Below are 25,183 nucleotides of genomic sequence, written 5' to 3'. Positions count from 1 at the left end.
GAAGGTGTTGTTGGCTTCGGTCGCCCAGGAGCACCAAAAAAACAGAAAAAAATTGTACATTTTGGTTCACACTCTGTAGACACAAAGAAACAAGCAATTAATAAGACACAGCTGAAACTCATCCAGCCTGGGGAATTAGTTTTCACAAATGACAAGCAAGGATCTAAGCACTTTAACAGAAACTTGCAGCTCTAAAGATTCAGAAGAAAAAAGTTCAAATTCAGCACAGAAAATATTTCAGTAGTTAATAACTAATGCTTTGGTGTGTAATGGGCAATTACAGTATAAAAAACTATAAAAAGGAAATTTACTTGGTAACTGGCCAAATACCAACAATAAAATTTGAGCTATTGGGTTACTGGGTTGCTGTATAACATCAGTAACGTTAATGTAGACTGCTGCTCAAGAGTTACTCATTACGTTAGCTAATTTAGCTAACTAAAATGTAACTAGCCATTCACGACGTCATTAAGATAATGACAGACAATAAACAATAAAATCCTTCATTGCTGCGAGCTAACATTAGATTTCTTATCAAAGAAAATAGTCGTTATGATTACCACAGGACATGCTCACCTCTTTATATTTTCTCCAATATGATGGAAAATTTCTTATAAGACGAAATTGTGATGAAAACCCTTCTTTTGTTTTAACCTTCAAACAAATCCTAGGTTACATCATAGGCTATAGTATTTCAGTCTGTGACACTGCAATTTTCTTCTTTTGTAAAGCTGCGTTGAGACAATGTCCATTGTAAAAGGCGCTATACAAATAAATCGAATTGAATAAAAAAAAGAATTTTAACAATGTTAATGGTCTACCGAATCGTTTGCGCTCGCTGCATTTAATGAAACCAAAAGGCTACGTAGGGCGCTGTATCTCTATGTGCTAGCTGCACAACTGTGCCCCCCCCCCATGTACAGAGCCTTAAGTACAGTAACAAATTATATTTTCTTCTTTACTGCCTACCACTGAACTCATCACGCATTACCTGCTGGTTTGAGCCACCCCGTATCAGTCCACATGCTTCTTCATGCCCCAACTGCAACAATAATACAGTGCCCTCCAAAAGTATTGGAGCCACATTAAGGTCAGTTATTTTGTATTTGCTATTGTGCTGAAAATGAATATGAAACAATAGATCAGAATTTCGTGTTTCTAACGCCCTGATATTTATGTGTATAATGTTTGAGCCATAGATTTCGCCTCCAAAGACTGAATTTGTTATTAAAAAGAAAGAACCCAATAGAACGTTCTCTTTATCGTTTGTCGTTTTAGGAAAAAGCAAGTCACTTTATAATCTGTTTTTGTATTCACTTTTAATTTTGACTCGTTTCATAGCCTATTAAAATGACGCCAGTTTGAAGACTATATATATATTTCAGCACAAGCGAATTATGAAGCAAAACACTCTTTAATAATCGTCTTAATTTCTTGCCACTAGACGGCGGCCGACGAAAAATAAAATAGTCTTGTGCGCGTTTCCATGCGCGCTCATGTGACGGACCCTTTAAAAAGCCATCGGTCACAGAGTGTGGAAGCGAGTAACTGACGGGCAAAGGGACAGCTTAGGAGCGGTTTGTTTGTTATTAACTATGTCTCTATATCGTAACTCGGCGTGGTTCCTCAAAGGATGCATCGAATTTACCAAGTAAGAAAAAAACTGTTGCATATTTTACACTGCTAAACGTATTCAAATAATAGCCAAAATCACACGAATTTGTAAAATAATAATGACTTGCAGTTCATATGATTAACAGTTAATTTCCATTTATTAATGTGCGAAAATAGGCCTTAAATAAATAAATTCAGTTTTGCCCAGCTGAGACGCACCCTTAACCTGTGGTCACTAATAATTAATACTAATACCAACCAGAGGATGCCACGCGCACAGTAACTTTGTTTTCTCTTGTAAATCAAAAGCAGAAATATTTAGTTTTAACTGTTAAACATTGTCTAAAATTCAAAACTAAAATAATGTACCTGAAAACGTTCACCCATCCTCTTTTCACATAGGATATTTATGACCGGTATAGACTGCAACTGTCTAGTTGGAAGTTGGTTTGTACATATCATTGCATGTTCATGTGGAGTTTCGTCCCACCTCCCAAGAGTGTGAATGAGAGTGAATGTGTGTGTGTGTGTGGAGTGCTAGTGCTCTGCAATGAACTAGCATTCCATTCAGCATGCATTCCATCCTGCCTATGACCAGTGCATCTGAGATCAGGTACCTAAGATGGATAGATAAATGACTGAATGAATTTTGAAGTTTATTTAAGTGCAGAATAGGCTACTAATCAGTACATTTACATACACCTGTGTAAATTGCTTTGTAATGTAAAATTGAAGCCAAGACCAACAATGTTGTATCTTTTTCGTAATATAGTATCCAACTAACTGTAAAACAAACACTTTGTTAAAACATTTTTAGCCAACTGCAGCTAAAAAACAAGATGTCAAGAAACTCCTACAGAAAAAATGGATACTATGTTGAGCTAATCAGAATCACTTCATTCAGGTGTATTATAATTATTTTTGTTTAAGTTTCAATGTGATAGGTTACTTCTGAGCACATTATATAAGGTGTGCACATTTGTGTAGCCAGGTTATGGTAAGTGTTTTCTTTTCATTTTTATTTTCACTTTGAATTGTGTTGGCTGATATGTGATATTACAGGTGGTGAAAGTCATCAGACATGTTGGTTTAATTGTACATTTTACTTTATAAAATAATGTGTGTGTAAACATTTTAATGTATACTGTAGCAAAACAAAAAGTCAATCAATGCAGTTCATTTTGTTGATCAAACTAAACATCTCTGACACCTCTGTGTTGAATATGCCCCATTTAACTTACTTATCATTCAGATGCACAGAGTTTTCAACCATGTCTTTGTTGTAAATATTATAAGCAAGTTTTATGTTTTATGTTTTCTGGTAATTACAATCTAAAAACATACTAACAGCTTGGCTAATTATGTAGCTAGGTAGCAGTATAAACTTCATGTTGTTTCTGATCAGAAAAAGAACAGAAAGTAGGTACTTTTTAGCTATGTATAGCAGTGTTCATTTTGTATCTTTAAAATAGGCAGTTGTTATATGGCTGGTATATATGGTTGGGATCTACTCCACTTGCCCCTATGGATGGGCCAAAACTGCTCTTTCCATTCAACATCGCCAGTAATTGCTGTTTTTCACGATTTGTTTTTACTGTCCCTATCTAAATATCCCTTTTGTTTGAATTTGACTCTACTGCCATGACACACAGCGATCCAATATGCCTCATAAGACACTGCTCAACACTTTAACAGTGTGCTCATTTACTGAGTGGAGCTAGCGTCCCCAGTGCCACCTCGTGCCCTCTGTCCCTCCACCCGGTGACTCTGGGTTGAGTGGACAAAGCCACGTATTCATGCTTCAAGTGGCATCACAGAGATGTCCTGACTTGAGCTTGTTAGCTAAGTGACATCTCACTCAGTCATTGTGTTATTTAGTGAAGATTTTATAACATTTGGTATATTTCATTGTGGTGATGGATTTAAGATTAACATCAAGAAAGCAAGGGAAATATATACTAGATTTTAAAAGTAAATGTTTTAGTATGCTAACTGGCCATTTGATACTACTTTGCTACAGCTTTAACTATAGAAACTATATAGCTTTAACTATTCTCATTTGGGTTAATTCTGTGCACCAGCCTTTACAGTCTGCCTTTATGATTTTCAAAAAACATTTTTTGTGGGTTTATTCCAGGGCAGGATTTGAGTCTGCATCAAAACACTTTATAGAAAAAGATGTAGAAGTGTCTGTGGCGGGCCGATCTTTCTTGATCACTGGAGCTAACAGTGGCATTGGCAAAGCAGTGGCCATGGCTATTGCTAAAAAAGGTACTAAAATTTGTGTAGTCTGTAGTACAAATCTTAATATATGACATAGTACAAATAAGAATATCAGACCTTCTCTGTACAGTATCTGTACTGATAAGGTCTGATTTGATATATTTCATTAGTTATTGATTGATTCGGCATGTAGTTTGTTAACATTTTGTGCTATCCACATTTCAGGTGGTACAATCCACATGGTATGCAAAAACAAGGATAAGGCTGAGGAAACAAGAGCTGAGATTATCAAGGAGTCTGGAAACAAAGTGAGATCATATATAACAATTTTCTTAAAAACAAACCTCCAGCTGTACAACAATGTTCTTTTTCTCTAAAGAACATTTCACTAAATCTATACAGACCCTACAGGACATAATATTTAAAGAAATTAAAATGCTGTCCATTAGCTTAGAAGAAAGGGAACTTGTAAAACATATTGGCAAGAATATAAGAAGTATATAAATGAATAATCTTCTGGTGCATCACTAGTAATAATTGCATCTGCAAACCAGCTGTTTGCTTATTAAAATCACCTGTTTGTTTCACTGATTTCATCTATGCACCTATATTTTCTTTTAAGAATACTGCTTGTTTAGGCACATATAACAGAGAGGGTGTTGTGATACTATTATGCTGCTGAATCTGAGTGTGTTACTTCAGGAAGTTTATGTGCACATCCTGGACCTATCTGAGACCAGGAAGGTATGGGAGTTTGCAGAGACGTTCAAAAAAAGATATAAAACCCTTAATGTACTGGTAAGTGATTTGCTTTCCTTCAGCCCATTACAGGCATAAGGAATGTAATTAATGTAGTAATGGACTGACTGCTTACTAACTATATTTTCCTATGACACTGTAGATCAATAATGCAGGATGTATGATGACTAAGAGAGAAGTGAATGCAGAGGGCATTGAGAAGAGTTTTGCCATTAACTCACTTGGTGAGTGAAGTATGACTCATGTGTTTACTCTCTGCTTCATGTACTCATGTACTTCCTTGTAGATTTACTCTCCTGTCCTCTAAAACTGTATCTCTGTATCTCCCAGCCATGTACATTCTCATCAAGAGCCTAATTCCCATGTTGGAAAAGAGCCCTGACCCCAGAGTGGTGAGTGTGTGCTGTGTCTGTTAGAACACAAATACATGACTCAAGAAAAAATATCTGTCATTCTGACTGTAGTAATGTCTCTCAGATCACTGTGACATCTGGGGGGATGTTGGTCCAGAAACTGCGCACAGGAAATTTGCAGTCCCAGAGAGGCAGATATGATGGCACCATGGTGTTTGCCCAAAACAAGGTATTCAAAACAATATCACTGGAAAACATTTGTGGAAAAAAATTATACATCCATGCAATTAAAACAGCCCTACAGCACAAAGTACATTTGTTTGTCACTAGGATTCTGAACACATATATAGTAATGCACAGCAATTATTTTTCATTTAGTATGTTGTAGTTTAACAATGGTAATTAATCATTGTTTTTTTTCAGAGGCAGCAAGTGGTGATGACAGAACAGTTTGCTAAAGCTCACACCAGCATTCACTTCTCAGTAATGCATCCTGGTTGGGTGGACACACCAAGTAATTATACTCATGATGATAAGAGAATATATATACTTAAAATAGTCTGAGCTAGATATATAAATGACAGCTCTCTTCCATCATTCTATTTTACTAGTGATTGCAAATACCATGCCTGACTTCTACCGCTCAATGAAAGAGCGTTTCCGAACACCAGAACAGGGGTCTGACACTGTGGTGTGGCTTGCAGTGTCTGAGGCTGCTGTCGCAAATCCCAGTGGAGGATTCTTCCAAGGTATGAACAATATGCATACAAAATTGTATATTGGCAGCAACAAATGCAAAAAAAAAAAAAAAAAAATACAAAGCAAAGTTCACTTGTGTTTCAAATCATAGAGTAAAGTTTGTGGAAAATTGTTGAGTAGAGTACCTGAGGAAATGATATAATGGAATGTTCAGACAAAGAGGTCTCTAGATTTTACAGATAATTGTAAAAAAACAAAAAACAAACAAACAAAAACAACAATAACAAAAAAAAAGGTCCAGTGAGCAGCAGTTGGTGGACCAGAACACTTTAACAAAAGAGACCATAGGAGAAACACCATGCTGATAACCACCTGTTAATATCAGGTTGCAACAAAAATATTTGAAGAATACTGTGCTGCTAAGCAAGAAAAAATATCCCCACAGCATCTTGATATAATGAATGCATCATAATGAGCATAATGAGGAAAGATCTAAATACAAGAACTTGCATACAACAGGATCTCATTATAATGAAAAAGATTACACATTATTCAAATTCAAATTTTATTTGTCACATAAAAAAATCATACACAGTACGACATGTCGTGAAATGCTTTATAATTTAATTTTAATGCTAAAAACATCATAGCCAGAAAATGATAAATGCAGGTTCTGATGGCATAATCAGTAAAAATTTCCTCAAGCATTGTTAGTGACAGTTTAATGTCATTGAGCAGTGTATTTTGCCATTAGTACACCCATTATGAAGGAGTCATACATTCCAGAATTTATACATTACTGAAATTGCTTCATACCGAGCCAATCATCTTGGGAATATGGGAAGCTTTACTTAAAGTATATTAAAATATCCACAGGCTAGATACACTGTCTGCTGTTGCACCAAAAACTGTAACACTTTATGAAAAATGTTGGATCCCTATGAAGTATAACATGTAGGAATCACCTTCAACAGGTGGAAGCAGGGGTGTACTCACTGGCTGGTGTGAATGGGAGGCAAAGTTAAAAGGTGCTAATGAATGAATGTTGGGTCAGTTGGTCACACCTGCTGAAGGACTTATGTACGAAAAGTACAGATGCAGACTGCAGAATGCTGCAATCAAGACATAGTCAAACAGTGCCAAAACAGACCCAGACACAATTCAAATCAAAAAAGCTGATTTAGCCACTATTGATTCCTTATTAGGATGTTTCTTACAGCTTAAAGTGGACAAAAAGGGATGATATTACAACGTAATCAATTCTCTCATTTTGGGTTTACTTAATTAATGTGTTAATTCTTTTTTGTGCATGTTATAGATCGGAGAATGGTATCACCCCATCTGCCACTGGCCTGGACACATAGTTCCCAGCTAGAAGATGAGAAGTTCATAAGTGTCATGGAGGAGATAGCAAAAGGTTTCCAACCTCATTGAACGTTGAAAGAGAAACAGGTTATGAGAATCTGATCTTGCAAAGAGCACTTCAACACACATGTTCGCCAAATACACACAACAGCCAGCAAACAGTTTCTCAGAAATGCATTTGAGTAACACAGATACAATTATACAGATTACATAAGAAAACATAAAAAAAAAATAATACATCTACAATTTACCATATTAACACAGAGAAATAAATGTTAGCTAATCAGTATCTTTATTATAAATGTTGGGTTTCCATGAGAACTTATTGATTGCAACTATGAAGTCATTAATTTCAGAATGCAGAACAGGTTGGCAAACATATACATTGCTTCCAGTAAATATATGTATCCATTTAAATTTACACTAAAACATTTTGTCCCTGTTGGTATAGAAATTGTTGCCTGCTTTTTATGCCATCTCATTGGTCTAGTGATGGGTTTTGGCAGTGTGCACAGTGACATTAGCTGATTCCGGTCGACCAGGTGGGAACCTGCTCAGACCAAAATCACTGTCTCTCATTTTCTATGCTTTTACCAGTGACCTGGTCTCAGGTGCATTCTGTCTGAAAAGGTCCAGTACCTGAATTTGCAGGATATTTTTTAATATGCAAAATTAGTAATGTAATATTTAATGTTTCAATATAATGTAAACAGCTAGTAACATTTAACTAAACAAGTGTTAATTATAACTGTACCTGTTAAAATGTTCTATGTTCCATGTTTATCCATAATTAATAAATGTCTACATCAGTAAACCTGGCATTAAGTGGGTGTTAGATAATGGAAAATAAAAAGGCCATTCAAACAAAGACAAACTAGTGGAATTAAGAATATGGAATATTGTTATTATATAATCTATATATAGTGGGTTTGAAGAATATTTAGACTCATCAAATTTGCATTGTACGCTTTACTGCACAGTAAATTTTGCAGTGTTAAAATAACTCTTTAAGAGTTAAATATAACACTGGACCCGGATGTATTTGGTCCCATTTAGAATTGGTGATAAAATGACTCTCGTCATAGTGTTCAATTTTCAGAGTAAAACACTGCTCAATACTGAATAGTGTTACTACAATTTAACACTAAGAGAAAATTAACACCAATTAGTGTTAATATTTCACTTTTGTAGAGTTTATTTTCATTTTTATTAGTGAAAAAATCCCACTCAGTGAGTATAATTTTAAAACCAATTTGGTGTTGCAATAGGTTAAAATGCTGATCAAATAACTCCAGTGTCACTGTTTCACTCCATGGTATAACTACTTTTCTCTGAAAACAACTTCATTAACGTACCATTTAAAACATTTATTAAAACACTGTCAGGCCTAAACACAAACACATGCACAAAAAACATCACATCTGCATATAAAATGGCAATAGGGCACTATATGCAGTGCAAAATCTGTGGTACAAAATTTCATTTGAACATCAAATGGTTTGAAATAACACAGCTCATTAACATTCACTACCTTTAAAACTTTATCTGGATGCAGCCTGACTGTAAATGCATGGTAATGGTCATCAAAACAGAGTGTTTCCATCAGTGTTCCACATAACGGTACATTTTCATCTTTCACAGCAATAGCCTTGATCTTACAAAACACTGGCATCTCACATGCTACTTCTGTACAGATAATAAAGTCAGGGCGATACTCTGTGCCATAACGTTTGATCCACTTTACAGAATAAACAAGTTCTGATATTTCTACTCCTAGTCTGGAAGCCATGTCCATACCACCTTTAGGTCCACTGAGTTCTACCATCTTCCCTGGACCAAGAGTCAATCTGTACTGGCTAAAAGACTCCCAGTGCATTGCCATACAACTCTGGTGCTTTTTGGCTAGTGTTTTGGTGATGTTTTTGAAGCTTTTTAATTGTGTTTTAAAGAATTTGTGTTTAGCTTCATAACACATACACCACATGTGCAGAATTGGTCCAATTTGTCTTATACACTGTGGGTAATGTATCATTATGTGATGCTCTGGAAACAGATTTTTTTCAGGAAATAATTTTTTAAATAGCTGGTGATATGTTTAAGATAAATGGTCATGCCTTCTGTTAGGACTGGTGAAAATACGATGTTAACAATCTGCAGAAGTAAAAGCAAAAGATATCAGTGTTTTTCATCTCTCTGCACTAAATCACCAAATAACAGAGGCATGTTGCGCAACAAGCACCAAGATTGGATGGCCAAATCCCAAATCGTTCCACCAAGCAATTTGACCACTGGAGGATGGTTCCTCTGCTGATTGTAACCATAATCAAAAGCATGTATTCTACCAGCAAGATCATCAGCACTCAGAAAATTATGCTGAATGTACAGCAGAACAAGCTTTACCTATAGCTGAGTGACTCCTTCTAAAAGCTGTTTGATGCTATAAACATGAGGTAGTGTAGAGTCATCTTGTAAAATTTTACAGTGCAGAGCATGCATCTCAGTTGTTCTTAGTACAACCTCGGGGTTATCTTCAGAAAACACAAACTGAAAGCGATCTTTCTCAAATACAGACACAACAGCAATATTGAGCCCCAAATGACCCCAGAAAACATAATAAGCTGTGTGGGCCAAGGCTATCCCCTGTGACTTGAACAAGTGTACCCCTAACACAACTTCCAGTTACTTGATTCTTAACCCCCTCAATCTCAAGCACTTTTAGATCATATACTAGAGGCTCGATTATAGAATTAAAACCATTACCATTTAATATCCTGTGCATGAAAGAAGGCACATAAATGAATATTATCCATTGAGGAGTTAAAAATGGGGGGGAATTCCTTACTGTAAAATAGATAGCACCCAATTTGTGTACACCTTTTTTGGAACCTAATGGACTAGCGGTCTCAAAATCATCCTAAAATAACTGAATTTGTAAGGCATATTTTTCTGTACAAAATAAAGGATTACGATTAAAATGTGCCGCATCACTTAAGTCAACATAAACACCTTCCTTTGGAACATGCCTGGGTTTAAACAAATCCGTAAGATGCAGACTTTAGTGCTTGTGCCAAGCACTATTTCGATTGGTTCAACAGTTCCCCATTTCTCTGTAAAAAGTCTCTTTCGTTTAGCTTCTGAATTTAACAAAGTAAGTGGATTTTCAAAATGTTGAATTGAACTTTCTATTTTCCTTTTAGTAGTAATGTCATGTGGAGACAGACAGAGCAAAGCTGCATCCTGGGCCTGAATGTGAATCTCAAAAACTATTTCCTCCATAGATGAAACAAAACCACTTATAGCAGACTGACTTAACCCAGCAATGTTTAGTTGTGCAACAGCAGACGCACACATATCCAAAGTGCACTTATTTGACATTAACAATACAGATCTTGTGGCCACCTCTCCAACACTGACAATCTGATCAAATGTTTCAGTACTAATTTGTCCTCTGCCTCACGGTTGTCAATGGTGTCAAAATTCTGGTCACTTTGCTCAGTATGTTTTGTATTCAAATGTTTTCTAAAACCTGAAAAAGTACCAAACACAGAACTACACCCTGCCTCTATACATTTAAGGTGAAAATTCTTTCTAGGAACAAAACCATGAACTAATCTGAAGTGCCTAAGAAACAATTTTGTACCATATAACTGACAACTGACAAACAAAACACTTCATGAGGGCAGACAAACTTAAGGCACCCAGCTAAGCAGCCCTGCTCTAACCTCAGCAACATGAGGACTCTCTTTCACGTTGGCAACATCTATGTTGTACACAGTGGTCTGAATGAAAGTGTACATGTTGTGTAGCATAATGTTCTAAGAGGTGCCAAAAACAAAGTGTGCCTTAAACAGCTCGTCAAAGGCACCAAGAGAAGAGATTGACTTGCATGGAATGACATGCTGATAAAAAAAACGATGAAGTACTGGTGAACTGGATTCATCTGAGGTCTCATGGCCAGGATGTAGGGCTGAGCAATAGCTGTGATTTCTTGAAGATGCTCCTCAATGTTTGCTCCACTCTGAGAAAACCAAGCAAATTGAAGAGATCCATCACGGAAGAGATTGAAGAGATCCATCACGGATATGTTAAATATAAAACAGAAAAATAAATAAAAGAAAAAAAACAAAACAAACCTTCTTGAAGACAACAACGTGTTTCTCTACTTGAGAGCCACCTTTCCTGGTATTTTCTGGCCTTGGGCAGAAGGTGGGATCAGATGCAACAGAAGTATTATAGAAGAGAGGTCACTAAATAAAATAAAAACTATATATAAATCAGTCCTAAAAATCATAAGTCTCATAAATAATCAAAATCAAAAATATCAAATTCATATTAATTTTTAAAAATAAAAAATTTTCCCCTTTCCCCCCCTAAAAAGTAAAAGTACTTAAAATTTGATACCCACCTTTTTAGCTTCAACATCTAGCCTCGTCCGTTTGCTGGAGAAGCTTTCTTCACTAATGACTGTATCCTGTGAGTCACTGGAGTTAATGGATGAAGACAGACTGATTTGATTGGCCATCAGAGGCTTGTGGAGAGGCAGCATCCAATCGTCACTCCTTACCAACAGGTTGAATTTCAAACACCTACTTATACTAGCACTAACATGTCAAGTTGCAAAGATACTAGGAGTATCTTTCACTATTTGTTGTTGAGTTAACTCCTTAAGAGTAAAGATTAAGAATAACACTGCTTGATTAACACTGCTGATTTTACTGTGTGTATGATATATTTATTTTGAAATGGATAACATACATTGTCATTAATCAACACAAAAATAATCAATAATAACATAGCTAAAAGACCTTTGGAAATGTATTACTTAGTATTGATATAATTAATGTACTACTAAGCATTCAGACCATAAGGCACTCCAAATTCAGCTGAGGTGCAGCTTGCTTCATATTTCTACTACTTGCCTCGAGCCTGTGGTAAATTCATGTTCTAGAGAGGCATTCAAGTTTCCAACCAAAATCTCAAAATCCAAGCCATGTAGAGGTTTGTAAACCTCTGTGGTCAACTTGTGTTGAGATCTAGAAAAGAGTTTGCAGGGACTGGGAAAGGAGCTAAATACAAAGATGTCCTTAATGAATTAAGCCTGCTCCAAAATGCAACATAAACATGCGGTCTGAGGAAGGTTCACCTTTCAGCAGGACAACTCCCCAAAGTCAAGATGCTGGAATGGCTTTGAAAAGACTTACCCAGCTGTATCTGCAGATAATGGTGTTCTGAATAAAGGGTCTAAATACTTATTTACATGTGTGTGTGTATGGAATGCACCGATGTATCAGCCAATAATAGGCAGCAGACGATAAAAACAATTATACAGCAACAACCAAACAGAACTGCAATTAGTAAATTTTGTACTACCACTTAAACTCTAACTAAAACTAATCTGAGGGGTAACCCCTTAAAAGACAACACATTAGGGATAATGAGGGGTTTGATAGAGCTAAAGCTGAAGCTTCATCAGCTAAAAAGAGGTGAGGTTCATTCCAAACAAAGGCTAATGTTACTCCAGCTATTGCACAAACATTCAACAGTACAATAAAATTCAAACTACACAGACTGGTAAAACTCCTTGAGGCTCACTATACGACACTGATTGGGAAGCTCGGTGCGAATGGTACGCTCGGCTGATTGCACCACCCTCTGGAGAGCTTGCCTGTCCTGTTTGGTGCTGTTTCCAAACCAGGCTGAGATACTTCTTGTCAGGATGCTCTCAATGATGCAGGTGTAGAATGTCTTTAGCATCTTTGAGGGCAGTTTAAAGTCCTTTAGGCGTCTAAGATGATAAAGACGCTGCTGGGCCTTCTTCAGCAGGGTGTTGACATGACAGGTCCTGCGTGATGTAAACACCTAGGTACAGGAAACTGTCCACTCTCTCCACTGGGGACCAGTTGATAGTGAGGGGCTGGTAATTTCTCTCCTGCTTGGTGCTGAAGTCCACTATCAGCTCCTTAGTCTTGCTGATGTTCAGGAGGAGATTGTTGACCTGGCACCATAATTTCAGGTTTCTAACCTCCTCTAGGTAGGCCGTCTCGTCGTTGTTGGAGATCAGGCCCTCCACCACAGTATCGTCTGCAAACTTAATGATGTTTTTGGAGCTAGAAGTGGCCAAACAGTCATAGGTGTACAGAGAGTACAGCAGGGGGCTCAGAACACAGCCCTGGGGGGCTCCAGTGCTGAGGGTGAGTGAGGGTGAGACATGGTTGCCCAACTGTACTGTGACATGAAACTGTCTTCAACAACCTCACCTTAATAGCCTTTAGATTTTTATTTGGTTTCGGTTCATGGGTGCCGCACTGTTCACAATGAAATGGTCATCAACGTGGGATGTGGCCAAAGGACGTCCACTTCTATGCCTTTCTGTGACTCTTCCAGTCTCTCTGTATCTCTGTTGCAACCTGCTGATGACACTCTGACACTCTAAGCTCAGTGGCCACTTCCCTCTGAGAACATCCTGTTTGAAGCCTCACAATGGTGAGGTTCTGTTGATCAATTGTTAGGTGTGGTCTTGGTCTCATGATGTCAAAATATGAACAGCATGATGAAGAGGACTGTTTAAATACCAATTCTAATTGAACCAGAAAATTTATTGGTGGATTCATGGATCAAACACCAGTTGTGAATTTTGCCATTAAGCACCTTGTTAGAGAACAGCAAGTTCTGCAAAAAGTACTGAAACACTGAACAGTTGGACATGTGCATTCAAAAGTGTAGAGAAGGTCAAATTAAGTTCACCTGTAAAGGTTATAGTGCATTTTAGGTGCATCCTGAAATTTCACCCGAAAGCCCAATATCCTTAACTTTCTTTGAGTAGTGTATATACAGTATCTCACATAAGTGAGTACAACCCTCATATTTTTGTAAATATTTTATTATATCTTTTCATGTGACAACACTGAAGAAATGCCACTCTGTTCCAATGTACAGTAGTGAGTGTCCAGCCTGTATAACAGTGTAAATTTGCTGTCCCCTCAAAATAACTCAACACACAGCCATTAATGTCTAAACCGTTGGCAACAAAAGTGACTACACCCCTAAGTGGAAATGTCCAAATTGGGCCCAATTAGCCATTTACCCTCCCCGGTGTCATGTGACTCGTTAGTGTCTCAGGTGTGAATGGGGAGCAGGTGTGTTAAATTTGGTGTTATCGCTCTCACACTCTCTCATACTGGTCACTGGAAGTTCAACGTGGCACCTCATGGCAAAGAACTCTCTGAGGATCTGAAAAAAAGAATTGTTTCTCTACATAAAGATGGCCTAGGCTATAAGAAGATAGAAGACCCTGAAACTGAGCTGCAGCACGGTGGGCAAGACCATACAGCGGTTTTACAGGACAGGTTCCACTCAGAACAGGACGCCATGGTCCACCAAAGAAGTTGAGTGCATGTGCTCAGTGTCATATCCGGAGGTTGTCTTTGGGAAATAGACGTATGAGTGCTGCCAGCAGTGCTGCAGAGATTGAAGGGGTGGGGAGTCAGCCTGTCAGAGGGGTGGGGGGTCAGCCGGTCAGTGCTCAGACCATACGCCGCACACTGCATCAAATTGGTCTGCATGGCTGTCGTCCCAGAAGGAAGCCTCTACTAAAGATGACGCCTTTAGAGACTGGGCCACAGGGCAGTATTCCAACATGATGATAACCCCAAACACACCTCCAAGATGACCACTGCCTTGGTGATGGACTGGCCAAGCATGTCTCCAGACCTAAACCTTATTGAGCATCTGTGGGGCCTCCTCAAAAGGAAGGTGGGGGAGCTCTAACATCCACTAGCTCTGTGATGTCCTCTTGGAGGAGTGGAAGAGGACTCCAGTGGCAACCTGTGAAGCTCTGGTGAACTCCATGCCCAAGAGGGTTAAGGCAGTGCTGGAAAATAATGGTGGCCACACAAAATATTGACACTTTGGGCCCAATTTGGACATTTCCACTTAGGGGTGTAGTCACTTTTGTTGCCAACGGTTTAGACATTAATGACTGTGTGTTGAGTTATTTTGAGGGGACAGCAAATTTACACTGTTATACAGGCTGGACACTCACTACTGTACATTGGAGCAGAGTGGCATTTCTTCAGTGTTGTCACATGAAAAGATATAATAAAATATTTACAAAAATGTGAGGGGTGTACTCACTTTTGTGAGATATATATAGATATATATAGATATATATAGATATATAGATAGATAGATATAGATAGATAGATATATATAGATAGATAGATATATATATATATAGATATATATATCTCTTGTGGGAAATAATTTTATAGTTTATAGTGTATATGAATGGATTCTTGTTTGAACTTGTGTAAAATAACCAGGCCCGAGAGGCCTGGGTGTGTTTGTTAGCCTTGAATACAGTCTGCACGGCCTGAGAAGAGCGAGTAGCTGTATTGGTGATATCAGTTTGACAGGCCTTTTCAGCAGTAGGAACATTTTGGACAGAAATATCAAAAATTGGAGCAGCCAGGGTTGGAGCCATGCCCAAAGACATCTTGCCAAGTCAATGGTGTGTTGACACCTCAAGGAGAATAAAGCTCATCCCTGAGCGCAAATAGGGCGCCTTGAAGGACAATGATGGTTCCAGGAGAGAGATCTAGGGTTGAATGTGCTGAAAAGGATACATGAGAGAACAGATAGTACAAAATTTGGTGGGAAACTTATGATAATTAAAATTAAGTGACAAATGATGGAGCCGTGGACCTGGGAACTTACCCATGCTGTCCTCTGTGTTCAAATGAGCTGTTTCAAAAGAAAAATAGGTGGGACTTTCTCAGCAGGGAGCTGGTGACATGTTACATTTGGAGAGAGAAGGAAAATGAATAAAAAGACTGTGCTTGGAGATGCCATTTTAGAGGTTGTTGGGATGTTCATGCGTGAGCACCTCAATACTTGCATCAACGCTGATTGCAAATAAAACCTTGTATCTGCAGTCATCCAGTCTGCATGAATTCTTTAGTTAGAGTCTTCCACAAGCTGAGCTGTCGGGTCAATGTGGAGTTAGGAGTCAGATAATTACAAAGTGTTAACAGAGTAGTGATAGATAGTGAACCTTTCTCGTGTGAACCGAAATATTTTTCCACAATATATATATAGGCAGGAATCAGAGCTGGAGGTAGCAGAGCTGAAGATGTTGAGGTTCTCTTTGGGAGGGACACGGTTGGACAGGATTAGGAACAAGTACATCAGAGGGACAGTCTCATGTTGGACGTTTGGGGGGCAAAGTTAGGGAGGATAGATTAAGATGGTTTGGACATGCTCAGAGGAGAGAGTGAGTATATTGGCAGGAGAATGTTGGACATGGAGCTGCCAGGCAGGAGGAAAAGAGGAAGGCCAAAGAGGAGGTATATGGATGGAATAAATGAGGATATGAAGCTAGTGGGTGCAAGTGTTGAGGATGCAGAAGACAGGGATAGGTGGAGAGAGATGATTCACTGTGGCCACCCCTGAAGGGAAAAGCCCAAAGAAGAAGTAGGTTATATATACACAGTGAAACCTTGACTTACGAGTGACTCAACTTACAAGTTTTCCGAGATACGAGCCGTCGCTTGGTCGATTTTTTGCTTTAAGATACGAGCCGAGATCTGAGTGACAAGCGAGCGAGCCTACTCCACCCGTCACTTGGTAGCCCAGCGAGCGGTCAGACACGTAGTTATCTCTCCAGGTCGTGCATTGGCGCTGTGTAACGACACTTCCTCACTCATTTTCCAAACATTTTGAAAGGGAGGAAGAAACAAACCTCCCTGGACAGGTTTTTATTGAAACGCCCTGCAAGTGAAAGCGAGGAAAGTGTGGAGAAAAAGGCAAAAGTCAGTGAAGAAGATGATTAAGTGAAGTGGAAGAAAAAAAAAAAAGTAGCAATTAAGTTTAGCGATAAAGTGTAGCATAGTGTGTAAGTTAAATTTAGCAATTAATTGTAGCATTAAGTGTGTAGCGAGTACGTTAAGCGATAGAGCACGAAATGAAAAACTCCGCCACCCTCCTCCACCAATCTCCTCCCACCTCCAACAGCATCTTCCTCTGATCTTCAACGTAAATACACTTAATAAAACCAGTTTATTTCTTCACATTCTCTTTTATTATGTATTATTATTTTTTTGTACATTATTTGTTATGTATAAAGTACATTTTTCTTATTTAAAAAACACAAAAAAAATTGGTGTGGTTTTTGGGGGCTGGAACGGATTAATAGCATTTCAATTCATTTTAATGGAGAAATTTAATTTGATATACGAGCTCGGTCACAGAACGAATTAAACTCGTAAGTCAAGGTATTACTGTATACATATACATATATATACATACATATATACACACACTATTTTTATATATATATATATATATATATATATATATATATATATATATATATATATATATATATATATATATATATATATATATAACACACTATTTAAAACTAATCTGCAGAATGTTGAACATAAACTGAGTCAAAGATCAAAGCTGATCAATTAGTGTTTAATATACAAGAACAGTTTATGAAGACAGAGCTTTTTTTTCTGACAATTGCACTCCAAAATCTTTATCCTGCAACACAAACAATTTCAATTTTGATACTGTACTAAGGTCATTGCAAACTTCTTGAAATGACTGCATCCTTTTCTAGAGTTTACAAAACATCCAAGTGTCATCAGTGTGACCGAGTCCACATAAATTCAGTTACATTAAATAATGCCTTTCTTTAATATGACCAGAAAATATCAAAATGTCCTATGTTCAAAATGGTCTATGATGGTTGGGTTAGTAAAATGCTTTATCAAATAGCCCATATATAAAGCATAACAGATACAGCTTTCTCAAGGACATTTTTACAGAAAAAAAAAGTTCAGTTAAAGAGAGGGCAATAAGCAAAAAGTATGTGAGTGAGAGAGAGAGAGAGAGAGAGAGAGAGAGGCAGGCTGTATTATATATACACTGGGCACTTGTTAGTAGCACCTGCATATCATTCATACAATTATCATCCAATCATGTGGCAGAATCAAAATGCATAACATCATGTAGATACAGGTCACGAGCTAAAATAAATGTCAACAGCAGAATGAAGAAAAGTGTGAGATCAGACTTTGATCATGGTATGGTTGGTTGTGCCAGACAGACTGATTGCGAACATCTGAAACTGCTCCTGGCATTTTAGCACACAACATTTAGAAGAAAAAAAAAAATCCTTGAATAACTTGACCTGACCTCATTTCTACTGAAGACCTTTTAAATAAATTGGAATACCAACTATGCACCAGTCCTCCTCAACTGATATTATCACCTACCTGATCTCAATAAAAACAATTGTTTTATAACAGAGAGCTCTCTGTTGAATGATCAACCTTTCAGATAAATCTTACATTTAAGAGTTAAGTTTTTCAGCAATCTTAACTCAATCTTAACTTAATCTTAAGATGAGTCGTGCCTTGCATTTTTTGCTTAACTTTCTGTGGCAACATAGTACGAACTGCAATGAAACCACTTTATCGGTCTCTATTTTTAGAGTCTGAATAGAACTATTATAAATAGAACTTCTTCACCTGAGTATAATAAGGCAAGGAGGAGGAGGGAGGGAGAGAGAGAGAGAAAGAGAGAGAATCAACATGCTTGGACAAGGGCTCCGCACACACACGCGCGCACACACGCGCACACGCACACACGCGCACACACAGAGAGAGAGGAATAAGCACAATTCAGACAACACTGATGACAAAAATGACTAGAATAACACAGACATACAGAAATATAACTACAGGGCAGGGTTTGTGGATTCATACTTGACGAGCTCCTGTAATGGGCCTTCTAAGTGCTTCTATTACTCAGTGAGAGCCTGTTGAAATGTTATAGCCAACCAGCTGGATCATATCCCATATCTGTGGAAATAACAAATCAGATAAAGTTGGGCCAATATTTATTTATTCTGCAGTATATTATGCTGTGTGAGGCTCCTGATGCAAGCTACAGACCGCTACAACCCCAGCCTAATATAAATAACCCAAATATAAATAACAATATATAAAAATACAAAAGTATAGTCGCTACCTTAACAATACGGTCACTCCCGCAGGTGACCATCAGGCCTCTAGAACTGTCAATGTCCATATGAGATATGTTGTGCTTCCCTTCATGGAACATAGCCATAGGCACTCGACTGCAAACACACACACACACCCCAAGAGGTGTTTGAAACATGATGGGGTGTATGTATGGGATGAAATAGTGGTGGTAATGACTTTTGAATACTTACTCTTCCTCTTTGATTGTGTTGTAGCAGTCATCACACATTCGCACCTGGAACTCAAATCCCATGATGGGGTAGGTTGAATGTTTAGAGCTACACTTCCCACAAACTGCCTTCCCACATTTCCTGCAATGGTGCTACAACAAAGAAGTACGAGATCATGCCACACCCAAAAACATCTATGCTTGAAGACAGTTAGTGCCACATTACCATGTCAGTGCTTGTTTTTCCAGTATACAGTGTCTCACAAAAGTGAGTACACCCCTCACATTTTTGTAAATATTTTATTATATCTTTTCATGTGACAACACTGAAGAAATGCCACTCTGCTCCAATGTACAGTAGTGAGTGTCCAGCCTGTATAACAGTGTAAATTTGCTGTCCCCTCAAAATAACTCAACACACAGCCATTAATGTCTAAACCGTTGGCAACAAAAGTGACTACACCCCTAAGTGGAGATGTCCAAATTGGGCCCAAAGTGTCAATATTTTGTGGGGCCACCATTATTTTCCAGCACTGCCTTAACCTTCTTGGGCATGGAGTTCACCAGAGCTTCACAGGTTGCCACTGGAGTCCTCTTCCACTCCTCCATGATGACATCACAGAGCTGGTGGATGTTAGAGACCTTGCGCTCCCCCACCTTCCGTTTGAGGAGGCCCCACAGATGCTCAATAGGGTTTAGGTCTGGAGACATGCTTGGCCAGTCCATCACCTTTACCTCAGCTTCTTTAGCAAGGCAGTGGTCATATTGGAGGTGTGTTTGGGGCCGTTATCATGTTGGAATACTGCCCTGTGGCCCAGTCTCCGAAGGGAGGGGATCATGCTCTGCTTCAGTATGTCACAGTACATGTTGGCATTCATGGTTCCGTCAATGAACTGTAGCTCCCCAGTGCCGGCAGCACTCATGCAGGCCCAGACCATGACACTCCCACCACCATGCTTGACTGCAGGCAAGACACACTTGTCTTTGTACTCCTCACCTGGTTGCCACCACACACACTTAACACCATCTTAACCAAATAAGTTTATCTTGGTCTCATCGAACCACAGGACATGGTTCCAGTAATCCATGTCCTTAGTCTGCTTGTCTTCAGCAAACTATGTGGGCTTTCTTGTGCATCATCTTTAGTAGAGGTTTCCTTCTGGGATGACAGCCATGCAGACCAATTTGATGCAGTGTGCGGCGTATGGTCTGAGCACTGACCGGCTGACCACCCACCCCTTCAATCTCTGCAGCACTGCTGGCAGCACTCATACATCTATTTCCCAAAGACGACCTCCGGATATGACACTGAGCACATGCACTCAACTTCTTTGGTGGACCATGGTGAGGCCTGTTCTGAGTGGAACCTGTCCTGTAAAACCGCTGTATGGTCTTGCCCACCGTGCTACAGCTCAGTTTCAGGGTCTTGGCAATCTTCTTATAGCCTAGGCCATCTTTATGCAGAGCAACAATTCTTTTTTTCAGATCCTCAGAGAGTTCTTTGCCATGAGGTGCCACGTTGAACTTCTAGTGACCAGTATGAGAGAGTGTGAGAGCGATAACACCAAACTTAACACACCTACTCCCCATTCACACCTGAGACACTAACGAGTCACATGACACCGGGGAGGGTAAATGGCTAATTGGGCCCAATTTGGACATTTCCACTTAGGGGTGTAGTCACTTTTGTTGCCAACGGTTTAGACATTAATGGCTGTGTGTTGAGTTATTTTGAGGGGACAGCAAATTTACACTGTTATACAGGCTGGACACTCACTACTGTACATTGGAACAGAGTGGCATTTCTTCAGTGTTGTCACATGAAAAGATATAATAAAATATTTACAAAAGTGTCAGGGATGTACTCACTTTTGTGAGATACTGTATGTTTAAAACCTTGTAGCACATTCAACCAGTAAACAAAAAAACATGAGCTATCTACATATGTTGAGCTCCAGAAATGTTTGCACAGAAACTTACAACAGAATAAAATGTTAAAAGAATGATCAGAACAGTTTCTCAGTCTCCTTCACACTGAACAAAATGAGCCTTACTCACAAACAAATGGTAGGGTGAAATCAGTATTACACAATTTATGTGAAACTAAAAGGGCTTCCTCTAGACAGGAAATATTGCAAATAAATATTTACTTTTGATAAAATATTGGTCAAAACACAAAAAAGCTTTTTCAAAAACTAAAACATGGGGATCATTATGTGCATTCATTCTTAGCAATAGTACTCTTAGCAACATACTTGTCGGAGACCAAGGGTCTTAGTGTCCCACATTTGCTTAATGTTCCAAAAAAACGGCTGTTCACACTTCTGACATGAGTCGCTATCCAACCACTGTGGAGCCTGTGTGCAGAGTGAGAGAGAAGAGCAAAATACTATCAAAACCAATTCATTAGTTAGAAGGATAATGTTTTATAACAACACACTACTGAGCATTAGTTAAGCATGAGTAAATACTTAATACTTTTTAATATAAGTATTAAATCTTATATAAACCAGTTATTGAGGGGGTGTCAGTGGTTCATAAGATCATTTGGAATGTGTAAGTAAATGATTATTAAACAATTTTTATGTACATTTATACATCTAATTATTTAGATGTACTGTTAATTCAGCAAAAGCATTTACTTCTTGTTAGTTATTTATTTTTGTGAGCTCATCTAAAGCAGGACTATCTATGCCTTGTAAAGCAATTGCAAAGGAGATTTAAAGTCTTCTCAACAGAAACAGGAAACAAACACAGCAGAGTGATACAGTACATAGAAATATTTACTTAAAGATGCAGAAATGGAACTGTAAAACTTTAATGCAAAAATAAACATCATATAAAATCATATAAAATATTTTGCACATTTAATTGCAAAAATTTAATTGTGGAAGCACTGTGACACAGTGTACTGTATGCATCCTCAGGCATGCAGAAGCCTAGTTGTCAACAGGGGACTTTTGTAATGCCATTTCCCTACACTCTTTGTGTAATATACAGGGGGGAGGCGGGATGAGAGTTTGTTAGACAATAGTAAAGTTACCGGAACGTTCTAAATCCATTGAATAATGTACAATTACTTCCAACCAGGTGTGTCCATGGCCACGGCACAGCTAGCTGAGAAAAGAAAATCCCATGAGTTGGAGATGGGTAAGCTCAGAGTAAAGTGGCAAAAGGAGAAGATTGATGAGCTGACCAAGGAGAGAGACTATTTAAAAGAGCAAATGGCATCAGGTAAGTCTCCCTACAGACAACATGTATTAAAATTACAGTACAGTGACCTTATTATGTGAGTTTAGCTTTGTGTCCCTATGTGCCATGTGCTGATAGCTGTGGGTCTTATATATGTATTTGTATCTATTTTAAAAGCTATTTTAAAGAGGGGACACAGGTTCCATGCAGGCAACTTCATTGCCTTCAAATTCCTCTAAAGACAGCGCAGATGAGTCATCCACTGATACAATGTCTGACTCCTCCTCTAAGACATCCTCATTACAGGGGGACAGAAAGAAGAAGAGTACGCAAAGGAAGGCATAAGGGAAAAAGTATGGGTAGAAGTCAAAGGATATTGAAGCGAAGACATGTCAGAGAAAATAGAATGCTAATTTTATGCATTAAATCATAGTTTCATAAGCTCCCAATTAGTTCCCGGTAGAAGGTACAGCAAACTATATCAATGATCCCTATTAGAAATATTCTTTGTTAAATAAAGTTATCAAATATTAATATTTGCACAACTCGGTCGATAAACAAACAAACAAACAAACAAACATAAGAATTCACAGCCAAGAAAGTGCATATGACTTATTCATGGGCTTAATTTAAGCATTTAATGTTGGACTGTACTGATATTGTCTGGGTGTAACTGAGGTGGTCAAAACCCACAGCAAGTGGTGGTCCAAAACAAAAAAAAAATCTTCACCACTTCAATAGAAGAGGGATCATGTCAGTTGCTTTCAAAGTGGTAGTCAAAGTGGTAGTCAATACTCCAATCACAGAGCTGTTTTTCACTGTGCCAAGTATCAAGTATCAGGAACTGCCTAAAAACCACAGCAGTCAAATAAGACTTTAAGCATTTACCACACAATGTGCTGCTGCAATTCAGGAGGATCCAGCTATAGAAGATCACAGCCCTTAAGGCTTCTGGAAAGCTGCTGCCCCTAAAACAAAAGTGAACCAAAACTCATCCATGATACGCAGTGATGTTCTTTAACATTTATTATTTTATATATTTATTGTTGTACTTTGGCACATCTGTGATCCAGTGTTGACAGTGGTATATTTTTATTCAGCAATGTTTACACTGCAGAAATTTATTTTTATAATAGATTGCTAAGGTTTAATTTCATTTTACTGCAGAGTTATTGTAATGTCTCCTCTGACTTCAGAGCACCAGAAGGAGCCCTCTCCCGAATTCTGAAACACCTATGAAGAACACTTCCGAGATTTTCAGCTATTTTAGCAGCAAGCACACTGCATTCCACGCGAAGTATCGTTCTTGTTAGACATACCAAGCCTTGGATTACCTGTTTCTCCTATGTTGTTGAGCTTGTTTTGTGATTTCGGTTTTGTTTGCCTAGTGTTTGATTTCCGGTTTTGACATTCGCTGTTTCCTGACTCACGTCTTTGTTTGCTAATTCGGATTTAATAAAGCTGCTGATGGATCCTACATCTTTCGCCTCCGGCGAGTCCTTACAGTTATTGTATTTTTATTTCAAATGTAAAGTTTTTCAGTTCCATTTCTGCGTCTTTAAATAAATATTTCATGTACTCTATCAATCTTTGCTGTGTTTGTTTCCTGTTTCTGTTGAGAAGATAACTGAGCTTTAAAGCGCCTTTGCAATTGCTTTACAAGACATAGATAGTCCTCGCTTTAGATGAGATCACAAATATAGTTAACTAACAAGCAGGAAACACTTTTTAACTAGCTGAATTAATCATGATTTATATTAGGAATACGTGTTTATAAAGCATTTATTAACACTCAGTAACAGTGCATCTAAATAATTAGATGTACAAATGTACATTTAAATTGTTTAATAATCATTTACTTACACATTCTAAATGATCTTATGAACCACTGACTCCCTCTCACATACACTATATTGCCAAAAGTATTCGCTCACCTGCCTTGACTCGCATATGAACTTAAGTGACATCCCATTCCTAATCCATAGGGTTCAATATGACGTCGGTCCACCCTTTGCTGCTATAACAGCTTCAACTCTTCTGGGAAGGCTGTCCACAAGGTTTAGGAGTGTGTTTATGGGAATTTTTGACCATTCTTCCAGAAGCGCATTTGTGAGGTCACACACTGATGTTGGACGAGAAGGCCTGGCTCTCAGTCTCCGCTCTAATTCATCCCAAAGGTGTTCTATCGGGTTGAGGTCAGGACTCTGTGCAGGCCAGTCAAGTTCATCCACACCAGACTCTGTCATCCATGTCTTTATGGACCTTGCTTTGGTCACTGGTGCACAGTCATGTTGGAAGAGGAAGGGGCCAGCTCCAAACTGTTCCCACAAAGTTGGGAGCATGGAATTGTCCAAAATGTCTTGGTATGCTGAAGCATTCAGAGTTCCTTTCACTGGAACTAAGGGGCCAAGCCCAGCTCCTGAAAAACAACCCCACACCATAATCCCCCCTCCACCAAACTTTACACTTGGCACAATGCAGTCAGACAAGTACCGTTCTCCTGGCAACCGCCAAACCCAGACTCGTCCATCAGATTGCCAGATGGAGAAGCGCGATTCGTCACTCCAGAGAACGCGTCTCCACTGCTCTAGAGTCCAGTGGCGGCGTGCTTTACACCACTGCATCTGACGCTTTGCATTGCACTTGGTGATGTATGGCTTGGATGCAGCTGCTCGGCTTCATTCCATGAAGCTCTCTGCGCACTGTTCTTGAGCTAATCTGAAGGCCACATGAAGTTTGGAGGTCTGTAGCGA

At 38.6% G+C, this 25,183-nt stretch overlaps 2 protein-coding genes across 3 annotated transcripts in view; one reads left to right on the top strand and one right to left on the bottom strand.

The window, feature by feature from the left end:
* The first annotated feature begins 1,495 nt into the window (after positions 1-1,495).
* Positions 1,496-7,248, top strand: dhrs12la (dehydrogenase/reductase 12-like a). 2 transcript variants are annotated; one of them, XM_058414548.1, is made up of 10 exons: positions 1,496-1,651; positions 3,752-3,885; positions 4,063-4,145; positions 4,540-4,635; positions 4,739-4,820; positions 4,927-4,988; positions 5,074-5,178; positions 5,373-5,463; positions 5,561-5,698; positions 6,967-7,248. In XM_058414548.1, the coding sequence occupies exons 1-10, from the start codon at positions 1,596-1,598 to the stop codon at positions 7,080-7,082; spliced, it is 963 nt and encodes a 320-aa protein (XP_058270531.1). In that variant the 5' UTR covers positions 1,496-1,595; the 3' UTR covers positions 7,083-7,248. The 2 variants fall into 2 exon arrangements, with proteins under 2 accessions (XP_058270531.1, XP_058270532.1); XM_058414549.1 differs by lacking the exon at positions 1,496-1,651 and adding an exon at positions 2,097-2,227.
* A 10,223-nt stretch (positions 7,249-17,471) lies between these two features.
* Positions 17,472-25,183, bottom strand: part of wdfy1 (WD repeat and FYVE domain containing 1) — a 22,248-nt gene continuing 14,536 nt past the window's right edge. The window contains exons 9-12 of the mRNA XM_058413682.1: positions 21,494-21,595; positions 19,261-19,391; positions 19,056-19,164; positions 17,472-18,886 (exon numbers count right to left, since the gene is read on the bottom strand). Of these exons, the coding sequence (XP_058269665.1) occupies positions 18,833-18,886; positions 19,056-19,164; positions 19,261-19,391; positions 21,494-21,595 (396 nt within the window). The 3' untranslated portion in view covers positions 17,472-18,832. The remainder of the gene's footprint in view (positions 18,887-19,055; positions 19,165-19,260; positions 19,392-21,493; positions 21,596-25,183) is intronic.

Source organism: Hemibagrus wyckioides, linkage group LG17 (genome assembly GCF_019097595.1).
Source record: "Hemibagrus wyckioides isolate EC202008001 linkage group LG17, SWU_Hwy_1.0, whole genome shotgun sequence".
NCBI lineage: Eukaryota > Metazoa > Chordata > Actinopteri > Siluriformes > Bagridae > Hemibagrus > Hemibagrus wyckioides.
The sequence above is the reverse complement of the archived record's forward strand: the minus strand, read 5'-3'. Positions and strand labels throughout refer to the sequence as shown.

What these genes read in the sequence shown, in the direction of transcription:
- dhrs12la (XM_058414548.1), top strand. Translation starts at nt 1,596, where the DNA reads ATGTCTCTATATCGTAACTCGGCGTGGTTCCTCAAAGGATGCATCGAA. An exon ending in TTTTGCCATTAACTCACTTG is followed by an intron (nt 4,821 to 4,926) that starts GTGAGTGAAGTA and finishes TGTATCTCCCAG; the next exon opens with CCATGTACATTCTCATCAAG. An exon ending in TGGTGTTTGCCCAAAACAAG is followed by an intron (nt 5,179 to 5,372) that starts GTATTCAAAACA and finishes GTTTTTTTTCAG; the next exon opens with AGGCAGCAAGTGGTGATGAC.